We start from the raw sequence: 15,887 nt of genomic DNA, 5'->3' as shown, positions 1-15,887 counted from the left end.
TATATATATATATATATATATATATTATATGATATATATATATTATATATATATATATATATATATATATATATACAGTGTTCGACAAACCTATACATTTGCTCGCCCCGGGCGAGTGGATTTAACCCCCGGGCGAGTAAATATTGGCCCAAGCAGCACACGTTTGGTACTAGGTGGCGAGTAGATTTTTTTGTGTGGCGAGTAGATTTTTTGGTGATTTGTCAACCACTGTATATATATATATATATATATATATAGCTATATACAGTGGTCGACAAATCACCAAAAAATCTACTCACGAACAAAAAAATCTACTCGCCACCTAGTACCACACGTGTGCTGCTTGGGCCAATAGGAGCTAGCCACGATGTTAAATCCACTCGCCCGGGGCGTGCAAATGTATAGGTTTGTCGAACACTGGTTATATATATATATATATATATATTATATATATATATGCTTGTTATATATGATATATATATTATATATTATAGTCCTTTCTGGTGCCCACTTAAGGCATTGGCAAGTTTATAATAAAAATAAAAGCGTCACATGCATAATTTCAGAACGATCGATGATAATCCTATGTAATAATCAGTAAACAGACAGAGTTAGCAACTGTATTTACTGGTATTGATAATGCACCCATACTTTACAGTATCATCAGGATTTGCAGGTATTAACCCTCTCAGAGATGTTCACGGAAATGCTTTGTTAAGGCAAGTAAGGTAAAGTTACCTTTATTTCTTTCTGTGTACCTATAAGCCATTAGTACAGTAGACAAGACCAGCATTGTGGTAACATTCTCTAGGTTCATTTCCCTAACTATGGAAGACATGAGTTGAAAGGCCAAGTAATACAATCTGAAAATATTGACGTCCCAGCACAGAGTCAAGTTATTTTTAGGAGGACAAACAGAGCAGAGTTGGATAGGGGACAGGAGAGAATAAATGAACATTTTTAAATTACTGGCAGCCTGTGAGCATCCAGAATTTAAGGTACAGGAGTGCCTTGAATCTATTTCATGTGCATGTTTTGGCTAGATTGTTTAAATGATATTTTCCTGCTAAAGCACATGAACAGACGGATATTGTGAAAATGCACTCACACCGATTTATGATTTACCTGAATGCAGGCAGGTATTCCCAAAACACATTGGAAGACGACCAATTGGTTTCTGAGTCAAGCTAGTCCTATGTAGTTAATAACTGGACAGTTCTCCTTTCACATTTATGGAAAGAGCAAGTTCTCTCAAAATCTGATCACACAAATACTTAAGTATGTGGAATCAATCATCTTATTATAACAATAGTACATTTTAATCTGGGTTGGCAATGATTTAATGATTTCTACATACTTCTCGTCAGATTCATATGACTTACAAACTTAAACCCTATTCCTCCATCCGAGTAATTTTCAGGTTTCAGTCTTAACTAACTGAATTTATTCTTGAACTAATACCATCAGATTCCAACTTTGATAGGGCCAGAATACACAGGGAATCAATTAGGCGAGTTGTCTACACTTCTAGATTGCAGTTTTTGCTTAATCTGCCCTCTTTTTTGCAGCACTGATTGAGATTACATATACATACTGTATAAGAAAAATGTTCCTTTGTTAGTTTCTTTCCAGTGACCAATTCCAAGATTATTTCCCACAGGGATTCATAAATTCCCACTTTTTTTGTTGCTTTGCTATTAGCTGGGTTAATGTTCCATGTTTGTTTTACCACCTGTACAAGTCAGAATATATCTTAAAAAAACGTCACTGTCATAGATTCATGCGTAGATGTTCTGGTCGCTTGGGGATCATGGGGTAGGCTTGCTTTTTGTATGGCCCAGAGTTGGATTGTCTAATTGGTAGCGGCGCTGAAGCTTCTCCGCTTGCAGTCACATCCATTTGTTCGACGCCACTTGCTTTCACTGAGTACTCGGCTGGTGTTTGTGTGTTCAAGGTTGCAGCAGCTGTTCCTCTTCCCCAGAAATCTCCAGGGGAAAACTTTACAGGGCTATAAAAACAAAAGTCAGTAGTTTAGGAAAACATGTTTTTAAATTGGGATATATTATTCATGATTTGCTGTGAATATTTTTTTGTTATTGATTTAACTGACAACAAAATAAACATTTAATGTTGACATTTTGTTTTTTGCTCAGAGTTATGAATGGTCAACTTTTTATACTGAAATGCCTCTAAAGTATATGTATAACCAGGGCTCGACAAGTACTTAAAAAAAAGAACAAAAAAAAAAAAACAAACACTCGAGCCCCCCTTTAAAAAAAGTAATCCGCCTCCCAAAAAAAACCACCCCCCCTCACTTTACCCACTCAAGAGTCTTACCTGCGGCGTGGTGCGACGGCTCCGCCTTTCTCCTGCAACTTCGTGCGCCTCCCCTGCAGCGTGTGTGAAAATGGCAGTGTAGCGTGAAATAACACCGTGTTGCCAAGATATCGGGATGCTATGTGACATGGCAACTTGACGGCGCGTGACATCACGTAGCGTTTCGCTATGGCAACACGGCGTCATTTGATGCCTCACAGCTATTTTCACACGAGATGCAGGGGAGACACTCGAAGTTGCAGGGCAAAGCAGAAAAATGACGGATGACACCGCCGCTGCTACCACTCGACAGCCGGAAAAACGCACTCGCCCCAGGCGAGTGGGCGAGTGCATTTGTCGGGCCCTGTGTATAACTATTGGAGAATCGGTTGCACCAGACTTGTTCTGATTTTTTTTTGCCATGATTTCCTTGTTACAGATGCAGTGGCTGTTATTCGAAAATTTACCTGCGTAAATATTGCGTTATGTTGCGTGTAGGTTGAGATATATTCAGTAGTTTTGTCATGGCAGACTAATGGCTCATCGGATTAACACAACAGGGGTCCTGCTGTGTGAGTCCAACCGGGGTCTGCCTTTCTGTAATAGACGCGCAGTAAGAGATAGGCTGAATCAGTCACTAACTGCGCGCCTCTCACAGGCGATCACGGGGGGGGGGGGGGGGTTATTTAATTTTAAACATTACAGTAATGTAGCAGGGGGTCTCCAGAGCCGAACCGCATTGATTTCAAGTCCGGGGACCCCCTACTTCCCGAGATACAGGCCCCGTTATGGAGTGTCGGTATCCCTTATGCATGGAAATGTCCCGATCACGTGACGCAAGCCATTTCCATGCATAGGAGATACCGGCACCCCATAACGGGGCCTGTATCTCCGGAAGTAGGGGATCCCCGGACTTGAAATCAACGCGGTTCGGCTCCGGAGACCGCCTGCTACATTACTGTAATGTTTAAAATTAAATATCTAGTAAACACCAATACACAACCCACCCTGTGCCCCCACATACTGTAAAACCAATATTTATTTTTATAGACCCAGGATTAATACCACAGGCCGGTGGGGGTCCCCGGGTGGTCCCCTTGGGTGTCCGCAGGCCCCACAGTGCACCCTGGGAGGTACCCATGGGTGTCTGGGGGCCTCCAGGTGGTCCCCACTAGGCTCCGTGGCATTCAGGTGGTACCTGCGAGCCACAACGGGGTCCATGGGTGGTCCCCGCGGGTGTCTGGGTGTCCCCACGGGTGTCTGGGGGCCCTCGGGTGGTTCCCGCTGGCCTGCGGTACCATTCCTGTATTTAAAAAAATAAACATGGCCTACTTTACGAGAAATACACCTCTCCCCCCCCCCCCCCAAACACATACAGTACAATAATGGGCAAACTAACGATTATCCACATATGGATAATAGATTATTTGCCCATTATTAAACACAACATTAGGCATGCAGCATAAATAAAGTAAGTAAAAACGTTCTACTTACCCCTGCCAATGTGAACGGTGTCCTCGTCAGCTTACTGCAGGTCCATGTCCTCCATTGCCAGAAAGCATACATAGCAAAATACAATCTAATGGCCCCTAGCCCCTTAATCACCTTTGTGGTTAATAACCACTGTAGTAATTAAGGGATTAACCCACCCTGCCCAGCTACCCACCCGGGAGGCCTAACCACCCACCCCGGACCCATTATACCCACCCTGTACCCATTGATTGTTATAGTAGTACATCATACCCATATAATATGGGCATGATAAGCTACTGTACTATAGCAGTCAATGGTCACTAATACAAAAATCTGACTATCCAAAATACACAATAATAAAACCTACAGTATACAACAAGCACCTAAACCCCCGAACTGTAAAATTAAAAGCAATAGGCAATCAATTACATAAAGAAAACCACTAGCCAACCAATCAAAGAAATAAAACCACTCGACAATCAATTAAAGAAATCACACCACTAACCAAACAATACATTCCATATATAAAAGCAGTAACCAACACATCAATTAATTAATACATCCACTAGGCAACACATAAATGAAACCATTAGCCAAAGAAATTACAGTTCATCATTGAATAAAAACGCCCAACAATCTGTAAAAAAGCTGTGTGTGCTGTGCACGCGCATAGTAAGTGAAATTTCTTTGTGTGTTGTCAGCAACATATAAAGTAACAATAATATTATTACAGCTTAGAGCATGAGTAAATTTGATTGGCGGGGTCATGTTTATTGGCAGCAGTGCAGTGGCAGCAGTACCGGCATCATGGATGTTGAGCGGGTGGGGGGAGCCACGCCGGCAGCGCATGTCCGCGAGCGGGTGGGGGGAGCGGCAGCGGTCAGTGTTGTTGAGCGCGTGGGGGGAGCGGCGCCGGCGGTGCCAACATGTCAGAGGGCTTGTGGGGGGAGCGCGTCGCGGCCGCATGTCAGCGGGCGTGTGGGGGGAGTGGCGGCCGTTAGGAGCGGCGGCGATATGATTTTTAGGTTAGTAGGGCGTGTGGGAGCGGGTCAGTGTTGGGGTTGGGCTGAGCCAGAACACAGCCCAGCCTCAACTGCAAGCACTTAGTTCATGACGTCACATCCGTTTCATTTTCTGTCTCCACAATGCATTTTTGTCCCATTACGAATGAGGTGCCACTAAAGAAGTTCAGTCTCCCCCCCCGGCGGAGCTGCGGCCCGTGTGTCCTGCTGCAGCCAGCTCCCAGGCGGAGGTACATCATTCAGGGGCGGTGTTCGGCGCATCACTGGGGTGTGTGTCAGTCAGTGTGTGCGTCAGAGTGTGCGTGCGTGTGTCAGTGTGCGTGCGTGTGTGCGTGCGTCAGAGTGTGCTAGTGTCAGTCAGTGTGTGTGTGTCAGTCAGTGTGTGTGTGTGTGTGTGTGTGCCAGTCAGTGTGTGTGTGTGTGTGTATCAGTCAGTGTGTGTGTGTGTGTGTGTGTGTGTGTGTGTGTCAGTCAGTGTGTGTATCAGTCAATGTGTGTGTGTGTGTGTGTGTGTGTGTGTGTGTGTGTGTGTGTGTGTGTGTGTGTCAGTCAGTGTGTGTGTGTGTGTCAGTCAGTGTGTGTGTGTCAGTCAGTGTGTGTGTGTGTCAGTCAGTGTGTGTCAGTGTATGTGTGTCTCTCTGTGTGTGTGTATGTCTCTCTGTCTGTGGCCTGCCCCCTCTCTCCTGACTCCCCCCACCCCCGGCAGAGCTGCGGACCCGGGGGTCTCTGTCTGAGTCTCCTGAGCAGCCCCCCTCCTCCCCCCGGAGGTACACAACCGGAGCAGCCCCCATTCTCTACCCCCGGCAGAGCTGCGGACACAACTGTATGTCCTGCTGCAGCCAGCTCCCCGGCGGAGGTACAGAGCAACGAGGGTGGTACAGAAGGGCACTTTAATGCACGTGGGGTGCTCAGCGCTCTTCCTCCCCCCCTCTGATGGTGCTGTGGGGGACACAGCGTGCTCAAACCCCCCCCACTCCCCATTACCAGAGCAGGAGGCGACAGGGCACAGTAACTCACGTGTGCGCGCACGCACTCAGCGCTCTTCCTTCCTCCCCCCCCCCTGGCAGTGCTGCGTGGGAAGTGGCTCGCTCAAACCCCTTGCTTCCCGCGTTACTGGTGCAGGAGCCGTGAAAAGCGACAGGGCACGATAACGTGCCTGTGCGCGCATGCGAACAGCACCAGACAGTTATTGCCGCCGCGACAGCGGGCGTGTGGGGGGAGGGGCGGCCATCAGGAACGCTATCGCCGCCGCCGCATGCGATTTTTAGGTTAGCAGGGCGGGTGGGAGCATGTCAGTGTTGGGGTCGGGCTGAGCCAGAACACAGCCCGGCCTTACTTCATGACATCACATCCGTTTCATTTTCTGTCTCCACAATGCATTTTTCTCCCATTACGAATGAGGTGCCACTAAAGAAGTTTCACTTCAAAAATACAAAATTCAAACAAGCCATCACAACAGTATACTGTAAAAGCAGTAACCAACACATTAATTAATACATCCACTAGACAACACATACATTTAACCATTAGCCAACACATTACATCATTAAATAAAAACACTAAACAATCTGTAAAAAAAAAATACAAATCAAAAAAAGCCATCAAAATTAAACACAATTTAATCAGACAATAAAGCATAACCTTGAGGTCTGAGTGCAGTTACGGTGAAATGTACGTAGGTGACGTCGGCTCATCGGAGAGGTGTGGGCCTGTGTTCCACTGAGTGCTTCGTAGACTGCATCCGTTGGCAGCAACAGCACTCAGACCTCAAGGTTATGCTAATCCTGTTATTTATTATCTGTTCCTTTAGCTATTATCAGCTTCAGTGGGGCTGCCAGAGTTATACTAATAAGGGCAGCTCCCTTAGCTTTAGTGCTGCAGAGAGTACATTTGCAGCCCTATGGTGGGGATTTATGTATGCTAATTTGGACTTATAATTGGCAACCTTTGATACCTTACCCTGTACAGCTGGGCTAGGTTCCTCCAGGATTTACTAGCACCTCTTGGCCTGCCGCAGTGAGACTGTTCATTCAGGCAGCTAGCTGAGTGCTTATCCCCATCTACTATTTAGCCTAAAGGTGCTTATACAGATTTCTATTTAGACTACACTTTGTCTATTCAGGATACACTAAATAAGCTATACCCACACCACTTGTGTGTTACACCAAGTCTAGTAACAGATATATATAACACTGCAATACTAGCACCCCAGCCCCATACCTCTTCGGTTCTTTTTAATTGTTTTTATTACAGTTTGTGTTCTGTCATTGTGGTCTCCGAACAGTTTTATTTTAAGTTACTTAATAAAAATTATGTTTTAAGTAGGGTGTTTCTTTTGTGCCACATTATAGGGATTCTTTTCTGTCTTAGTCTACATCCATTCAATAGTGATCTTACCTTTAGAAGCGATGGCCCTCCGAATCCTGGGTAATCAGCAAGCTCTATTCTGGTGACGTTACGAAACACAATCCAACGCCATCCACGGTGAAGATCCGGACCAGGTAACAAAATTCTTCTCTTTCTTTTATCTGGTATCGGCGCCTTCTTTCTTTATCTGTGACCATTTCATTCTTTATTTTCATCTGTCAATCCAACCCCATGTGAAATCCACGATGTTGCGTCGTTGGCTTCTTGAGCTCAAATGAGCTGTCACAGCCTTAAATATGGCATCATCCAATCTGATTGGTTGTAGTACCACGTGGGGGTAGCCATTTTAGATTTAATGACGTCATGTTAAAGGGAAATGAATCACAGCCATTCTGATTGGCTGGCTTCACTTCCTTTACATGACATCACGTCCAAAAAAAAGACACATGATTCTCACAGTCAATCACAGGCGTGAGAACCATTTGCCAATCAAATGTGACGTCCCAGCCAAATTTAAGGCTGTGACGGCTCATTTGAGCTCAAGAAGCCAACGAGGCAACATCTTGGATTTAACATGGGGTTTGATTGACAGATGAAGATAAAGAAAATAATGAAATGGTTACAGATAAAGAAAGAAGAAGGTGATACCAGATGAAAGAAAATAATTTTGTTACCTGGTCCGGATCTTCACCGTGGATATCGTTGGATTGTGTTTCGAGATGTCACCAGAGGAGAGCTTGCTGATTCCCCGGGATTCGGAGGGCCAATGCTTCTAAGGCCCGTAATATAGTTGGCGTGCGCGCAGCACTTATAATTGGCGGTGGTTAGCCAGCCACTGTATGCTAGGGCCGCGCACGTGAGCGTGGAGCGTATGTGTGTGTATATGTAAAATGCTTTTTTTCCTCAGTACAGTTTATAGGACTTTTACTTATACAGTACTATAGAAGACATTTGTGACATAGCCTAAATGTCAGTAATAACTACACTGACCAATGGGAATGTATAGATGTAAAGTACTATTATCTAACACTATATATATTTATCTAAACAAACACAGACACACAGTACCCTTCAGTAAGCCTGTCGCTCACAGAAGCACGGACTGTACACACAAAAAGTGTTAGTCACGTGCACAAGCATTCGCACAGGCACGCGTGCCCACTATATTACGGGTCTAAAGGTAAGATCAATATTGAATGTATGTACTTTTATTTTTACAGGTTTTTCGATTGGATTTTTCTATTTTTATGTTTTTCAATGCCCATTGACTGTGAATATCTTAATCAGTACCTGTTTAGGGTACAGATGAATACAGTAATAGCCAATGAATTTTTTGGCAAAAGCATTTATTCTATTGACGGTTATATTTTCTATGTATGCTTATTGTTCTGATTAATAGCAAAATATGAGAAATGAATCCCAAAGATGGTGCTTCCAATATCGGTAGATGGTAGTAATATAGCTAGAATGTCCAGGACCTTAAATATGCAAACAGCGTTACAGGACCTTGTCTGTAGCTTTTGCCATCATGCATCTTCAATAAAGCATTTTTATTTTTTCAAGCTAACCTCCAGCCTTATTTTAAGCAGTGCTCTACCATTTTTTTGCCGTTCTACCTATTGTTCTGATTAAATTGTGTTTAATTGTGATGGCTTGTTTTGATTTGTATATTTTTTTTACAGATTGTTTAGCGTTTTTATTTAATGATTTAATTTGTTGGCTAATGGTTAAATTTATGTGTTGTCTAGTGGATGTATTAATTAATTGATGTGTTGGTTACTGCTTTTACAGTATACTGTTGTGATGGCTTGTTTTGATTTGTATTTTTTTATAGACTGTTGGGCGTTTTTATTTAATGATGTACTGTAATTTGTTGGCTAATGGTTTAATTTATGTGTTGCCTAGTGGATGTATTAATTAATTGATGTGTTGGTTACTGCTTTTATCTATGGAATGTATTGTTTGGTTAGTGGTGAATTCTTTAATTGTCTAGTGGTTTTATTTCTTTGATTGGTTGGCTAGTGGTTTTCTTTATGTAATTGATTGATTGCCTATTGCTTTTAATTTTACAGTTTGGGGGTTTAGGTGCTTGTTGTATACTGCAGGTTTTATTATTGTGTATTTTGGATAGTCAGACTTTTGTATTAGAGTGACCATTGACTGCTATAGTACAGTAGCTTATCATGCCCATATTATATGGGTATGATGTACTACTATAACAATCAATGGGTACAGGGTGGGTATAGTGGGTCCGGGGTGGGTGGTTAGGCCTCCCGGGTGGGTAGCTGGGCATGGTGGGTTAATCCCTTAATTACTATAGTGGTTATTAACCGCAAAGGTGATTAAGGGGATAGGGGCCATTAGATTGTATTTTGCCATGTATGCTTTCTGGCAATGGAGGACACGGACCTGCAGTAAGCTGACGAGGACACCGTTCACATTGGCAGGGGTAAGTAGAACGTTTTTTACTTACTTTATTTATGCTACATGGCTAATGTTGTGTTTAATAATGGGCCAATAATCTATTATCCATATGTGGATAATAGTTATTTTGCCCATTACTGTACTGTATATGTTTGGAGGGGGATGGGCGGGGGGGGGGTGTATTTCTTGAAAAGTAGGCCATGTTTATTTTTTTAAATACAGGAATGGTACCGCAGGCCAGCGGGGACCCACGGGGACCACCCGAGGACCCCCGGATGCCCACGGGGACCACCTGAGGACCATACAGCCGTGGGAACCACTCGGGGGCCCCCCAGACACCCGTGGGAACCACCCGAGGGCCCCCAGACACTCGTGGGGATGACCCGAGGGCAAAGGAGGTGTATTTATTGTAATGTACAGTGGGCCATCGCATTGGATCCTCCTATGCCAATGTACAGTAGGCCATGCTTACTTTTTTTTTAAATACTGGAATGGTACCGCAGGCCAGCGGAGACCCACGGACACCCATGGGAACCACCTGAGGACCCATGGACACCTGCGAGGAAGAAACGGGGACCACCCAAGGGCCCCCAGACACCCGTGGGTCAACCCGGGGAACGCCAGACACTAGCAGGGACCACCCGTGGACCCCGTTGGGGCCCGAGGAGCCTAGCGGGGACCACCCGGAGGCCCCCAGACACCTGTGGGAACCCCCTGGGGTGCACTGTGGGGCCTGCGGACACGCGTGGGGACCACCCGGGGACCTCCGCCGGCCTATGGTATTAATTCTGTGTCTATAAAAATAAATATTGGTTTTACAGTATGTGGGGGCACGGGGTGGGTTGTGTATAGGTGCTTACTAGATATTTCATTTTAAACATTGCAGTAATGTAGCAGGGGGTCTCCGGAGCTGAACCGCATTTATTTCAAGTCTGAGGACCCGCTACTTCCCGAGATACAGGCTCCTTTATGGCGTGCCGGTATCTCCTATGCATGGAAATGTCTTGCGTTATGTGATCGGGACATTTCCATGCAGACCCCGGTTGGACTCACACAGCAGGGACCCCTGCTGTGTTAATCCGATGGGCCATTATAGTCTGCCCCGGCAAAACTAGTGAGGATCACGGGCATATCTCGAGAATCCTTTTCGAGATTTGTTCGAATAACGGCCGCTGCATCTGTAAATGTTTTTCAATAGTTTTGACACACATGTCAAATGCTTTTCAATAATACTGGGATAAAAGCATTAAGCATAAGAATGAAACAATAATTTACACTATACAATATAGAGCAGGTTGATTCTCAAGAATGAACTTCAGCACCATTCAGATCTGGATGGATATGCAACACATCGCAGTGCTTGTTTTAGTATTAAAGTGGCTTAAACAAGAGAAAAATTATATAAAAAAGGATTATCGGGATAAAGAAGGCGCCTGAAGAAAAAAAATTAAACAGCAAAAAAGCATGGGCAACCACAAACAAAGAGCTTGTGTTTCCATTGAGGGACCAAGATATCAGATTGTATGTACATTGGCAGATCTGTACTGCCATACATTCACCAAGGAGAACAAGGTAATAAGAGTTTGGTAAACTGCAGTATTATAACTTTGATAGTTGGTGAGGTTTAGTGGAAAAATTAGGATGAGAAAGTAGCAGATTCCACAACCACCCGAGATGGAGAAAAATCGGCAATATAGAGTAGGTGCAGAAAATGTTTTAGATTGAGCCAAAGATACAAGTTATACAATATATTTTATAGAACAGTATGCTCTTTCAGGATACTGTAGAAAGGTTTGATGTACCGGAATATTTTGAAAATCGTATCACTGGAAATCGTACTTTGGAAATAAAATATACTAACATTTTGGATCCTAATAACTGAATATGCTTAATGACATTTGTTTTAGAAAAGTTAGAACCACCATGAGTGTATTTGCCTGTGTTCCACAGGTCTTTAAACCTATTTCATTCAACCCGTCATGTTTCAGTGATTAAGTTGCAAAAAATAATACTGGGCAATGACATGCAAATGAGAACATGCATGTGTCAATAATAGCTTACTATTTTGTGCATGGATTTCCTAAAGCTTTTGCCTGCTGCATTACACGATGTATACAGCTATGTCTGTGACAATAAAATACAGTAAACCAACGGTGGGTTTACAAAAATTGTTTATATGACTATATAAAATTGTTTTATATGTAATTATATAAATATGCTTGTTCTAGCCCCTGTATGGTTTCCTCCTGTTATGTGGCTGCTATCATTACTCAGTGTTCATGTTGTTACTGCCTTCCCTGGCTTCTAAGCCGGTTGTCTTGGCAACTCCTTTTTGCTCCTCTGAGTTGGGCTACCCCTCCTCCCCCTGCTATTTGGTGCAGGTGCAGCTGCTGCCTTGTTCCTGTTTGCACAGACAAGCACACTTCCTCTTTGAACCCCGTAGCCATTGTGAGTAGTCACACCTCACCTACTGTATCCCTTGGTAAAGTCAATGTAATTCACCTATACATATACCTAGTGCTATCCCATTTGCCATTCTAGCCCCCCTTCCCTCTTCATTGTCCCCATCCCACAATGTTTCCTCAGTAACTTTTCCCCTTTTTATTTCTATATTGTGCCCAATAAACACTTCAGCAAATAAGAAGCTTCCCCTTGTTTGGTATATGGGATTGCGTTAAGCTGCCTGCCTCTACTCACTTGCCACAGGAGACAGGCTGAGACACAGCAGCTGCTGCAACAGCTTCACAGAGCCTGAAGGCGCCCTGCAGCTCTATCTAGCTACACAGTGAGGTTCTGCCCTCAGACCTACCCCTGCGCTACGTCCTCACAGCTAGGGCTACCAAGGGCCACACTTTGGAAATCCGCCAGGACACGGGTCATTGCAACGGACACCTGCAAGTACAGCTATCATTACGCTGACCATTGCAGGACACTGACCGGCACTATGTGAGGCAGTTATTCATCGCTGATGCAGGCAACAGGTCGCAAACCACACACATTGGCAACGGCCTACAGACACCTGTAGCATGGCAGAACCCAGACCCTCTCCAGACACCACGCAGGAGTGTGACAACATGGACGCTGAGACCGCTACACAACCGCAACAGACGCAAAAGAGTGTAAGGCCTAAGCAGAGTGTCACACTTACACAGAGGGCCCGCGGAGAATATGAAGCCGACATTGACGCACACCGTGACAAATTAGAGAAGGCCTTGGAAAAACTGGACTTGAAATGCGTAATGTTGCAAGCAATGGCAATTATGAAAGGCAGCTTGAGCAGGCAATAACTCAATTACGATCTGACCACTCTTGGCACCAAATGCTGTCAGAGACATGTTACCTAGTTGACAAGAACCAATATCAGGGCGAGTCTATGAGAATGAGACGTGCAGAATAATATCGATCTGGCATTGACCACTGTGTGCATTCCACTATCACGGTAGCCGAAAATCGGAGAAAGGACCGCAGATGTCGTACGTGCAAGGGCCGCATACAGCCAAAAAGTGGAAGCCATGAAATTAGAGAGCCCGCATCGAAGAGGAGGAGAAGGACGTTATCGCAGCCGCTGCAGCCAACACCGTTACTGCTGAAGCCAACTCCACCGCCGCTACTGCAGCCTCTGGACGTAAGAAGGCCGATGTGGAAGCAAACTTCCAGGCCTTACGTGAAGAAAAGGAAGCCTCCGCCGTCGAAGCCTATACCGAGGTCTTGGAACCAGCCACAAGACAGGATGGCGGGAAGCAATGACACCAGCAAATAGCTTCAGAAGATTCATCCCAGCACATTAGAGAATGAACCACGCCAGTATGAACAGCAGTTCACCATCTCTACCTGATGAGGATATCACAGATGCCAAAGCTATGGAGAATCCACGGGAAGTAGATGCTGTTTCTCTAAAGGCATATGCTACGTGGGATGGCCACAGCTACAACAGTAATCCCCACGCTCGTACGTATACGGATGCACTACAAAAGGCACGCAATCCAGGTACACTTGCACAGAGTAACACAGCTCCTCAGATTGACCCGCAGTTATCGCACATCCACCGCAAGGAAGAGACGACGGCAAGATTCCCCCCCAGCAAACACAATTGCACAAAACTGCATACACACCACAGACGCCTGATCAACCCCACTCAACCTTACAGTCCAACGCTGCAAACTTGAATAGCAGACAGAGCAACATACCCGAATGCAACCGCCCACATCTTCCGTAACACTAGACTGAAGCATCTGGATTATCAGACATGGGCAAGTACATGATCCGGCGTGAACTGATCAAAACAGGACTTACCAACTTTGACGACCGTCCTGAGAACTACAGAGTATGGAAGTCTACATTCAAGAATATAACCAGGAGTCTGGACATCACTGCAAGTGAAGAACTTGACCTGCTAGCCAAATGGTTGGGGAAAGAATCTTCTGAGTCTCTTCACGAACTCTGATCAATGAACATGAACAACCTTCAAGAAGGTCTTGTATGACCTGAGGAGTGCTATGGCAGCCCAGAACTAATTGAAGACGCACTTTTAGAGAATTGATAACGTTCCCAGAATCTCAGGGCAAAGTCAATACAAAGTTGTGAGAGCTTGGAGATCTGCTGCGGGAATTGGAGTCAGCAAAAGCTGATCCATTTCTTCAAGGTCTCAACTTTCTAGACATCGCCTGTGGAGTGAGACCCATCCTGGAGAAGCTTGTGAGCAAGGTTTGAGATACAAAAGTGAGAAGCAAGTCGCCTTTCCCCCTTTTTTATTCTTCTCAAATTTCGTTTGTGAATCAGCAAGGACAAGGAATGATCCCAGCTTCACCGTAGGCACACAAACTGCACCCAATGCAAGTTACCTCAAGAATGAAGGACCGGTAACAAGATATGGTAACACCAGAACGCCTATCTCGGTCCACAGGACAGACGTGTCTTCTACAACATATACATGTCCCAACCATTCTATCACTATAGCGGAAAGACAGGGCACCCAAACAGGCAATATCCCATACATGAGAAACCACATCCACTTAACAAGTGTATTGGGTTTAGAATGAAGCCCATAGAAGAAAGCAGGAACCTACTCAAGGAACTTGGAGTTTGCTATAAATGCTGAGCTTCCACAAGTGACTTGTTCACAGACTGTAAAGAAGCTAATCAAATGCACCGAGTGGGATAGAGACAAGCATCTAGCAGCTTTACACCCAGAGATATTCATACGTGACCAACTCAATGTCCCTACCCCCATGACAAAGCATGGTGGGGAGGAGGAAGAAGAGAAAGCATCATCATCATCTGTCACATCCCAGTGCACCGAGGTTTGTGGAGAAGGACGTGACCGCAGGTCCTGCTCCAAAATATGCCATGTCACAGTACACACCAAGGGACAACCCTAGAGGGCTACAAGGATGTATGCAATCATCGATGATCAAAACAACAGATCATTAGTCAGGTCAGAATTATTTTATTACTTATTCAACACAAGAGACAATGCCTTCTCCTACACACCCAGAACATGACAGATGGAAACAGGGAGGAGAGCAAATGGCTACACCATGTGTTCCATGGATGGTAGAATAAAAATATCATTCCCAACGCTTATAGAATGTAATCAGATGGCAGCGAGATTCCCACACCAGACGTGGCAGATCATCACAAACATCTTAGGGGAATGGCCGACCACATCCCGCCATTAGAACAAGATGTTCAGATTTTGCTACTGCTCGGCAGGGACATCTTGAGAGCGCATAAAATCTGTGAACAGCGCGACGGACCTCATAACACCCCATACGCTCAAAAACTTGACCTGGGATGGGTAATAGTGGGCAACGTATGCATTGACAAATGGCCCAAATCAGACTGCTGATGTTCGAAGAATAAATTCATATGTAAGAAAATTTTAGTGCGTTAAGATGTACAGTGCGAGCTGTTGTGTTCTACGAAATACTACTTCATATTACCTCACCGGTGTCCGAGGGCTACCAATGAATCTGCGAGGAGAGCGAATTTTTGGTTCAAATGAAAACTTCTCTTTAACACTTTCAAGTACAGAGGGAGCCACATAGGTAAAACCCTGGGGAAAAAAACAACAACAAATGTTTCATGCTGATCTTCACATTTACACATATTGTCAGTTTTTGACTTCCCATTAAAAGGAGCAATCCAGGGTGTCATCCACAGCTGAACCGTGCTATTATTAGATCCAAGAACACCCAGTTTCGAAGAAACTTACTGATGAAATTCCAGGTATTACTTCATTGATTTTTAAAGGAGATTTATATGGCTGTCCAATAAGAAGCCACA

At 44.6% G+C, this 15,887-nt stretch overlaps 1 protein-coding gene across 6 annotated transcripts in view; it reads right to left on the bottom strand.

Annotated features, from left to right (window-relative positions):
* Positions 1–608: 608 nt before the first annotated feature.
* RPS6KB1 (ribosomal protein S6 kinase B1) overlaps positions 609–15,887 on the bottom strand; it is a 128,361-nt gene continuing 113,082 nt past the window's right edge. For 3 of the 6 annotated variants that reach the window (XM_075589649.1, XM_075589651.1, XM_075589653.1), the window contains one exon: positions 609–2,008. In XM_075589649.1, the coding sequence (XP_075445764.1) occupies positions 1,853–2,008 (156 nt within the window). In that variant the 3' untranslated portion in view covers positions 609–1,852. Of the gene's footprint in view, positions 2,009–15,544; positions 15,658–15,887 lie in introns of all 6 variants that reach the window. The other 3 variants (XM_075589647.1, XM_075589650.1, XM_075589648.1) reach the window with 2 other exon arrangements.

The sequence above is a fragment of the Ascaphus truei genome, chromosome 3, assembly GCF_040206685.1.
Source record: "Ascaphus truei isolate aAscTru1 chromosome 3, aAscTru1.hap1, whole genome shotgun sequence".
NCBI lineage: Eukaryota > Metazoa > Chordata > Amphibia > Anura > Ascaphidae > Ascaphus > Ascaphus truei.
This window is presented reverse-complemented; position numbering and strand designations above follow the sequence as displayed.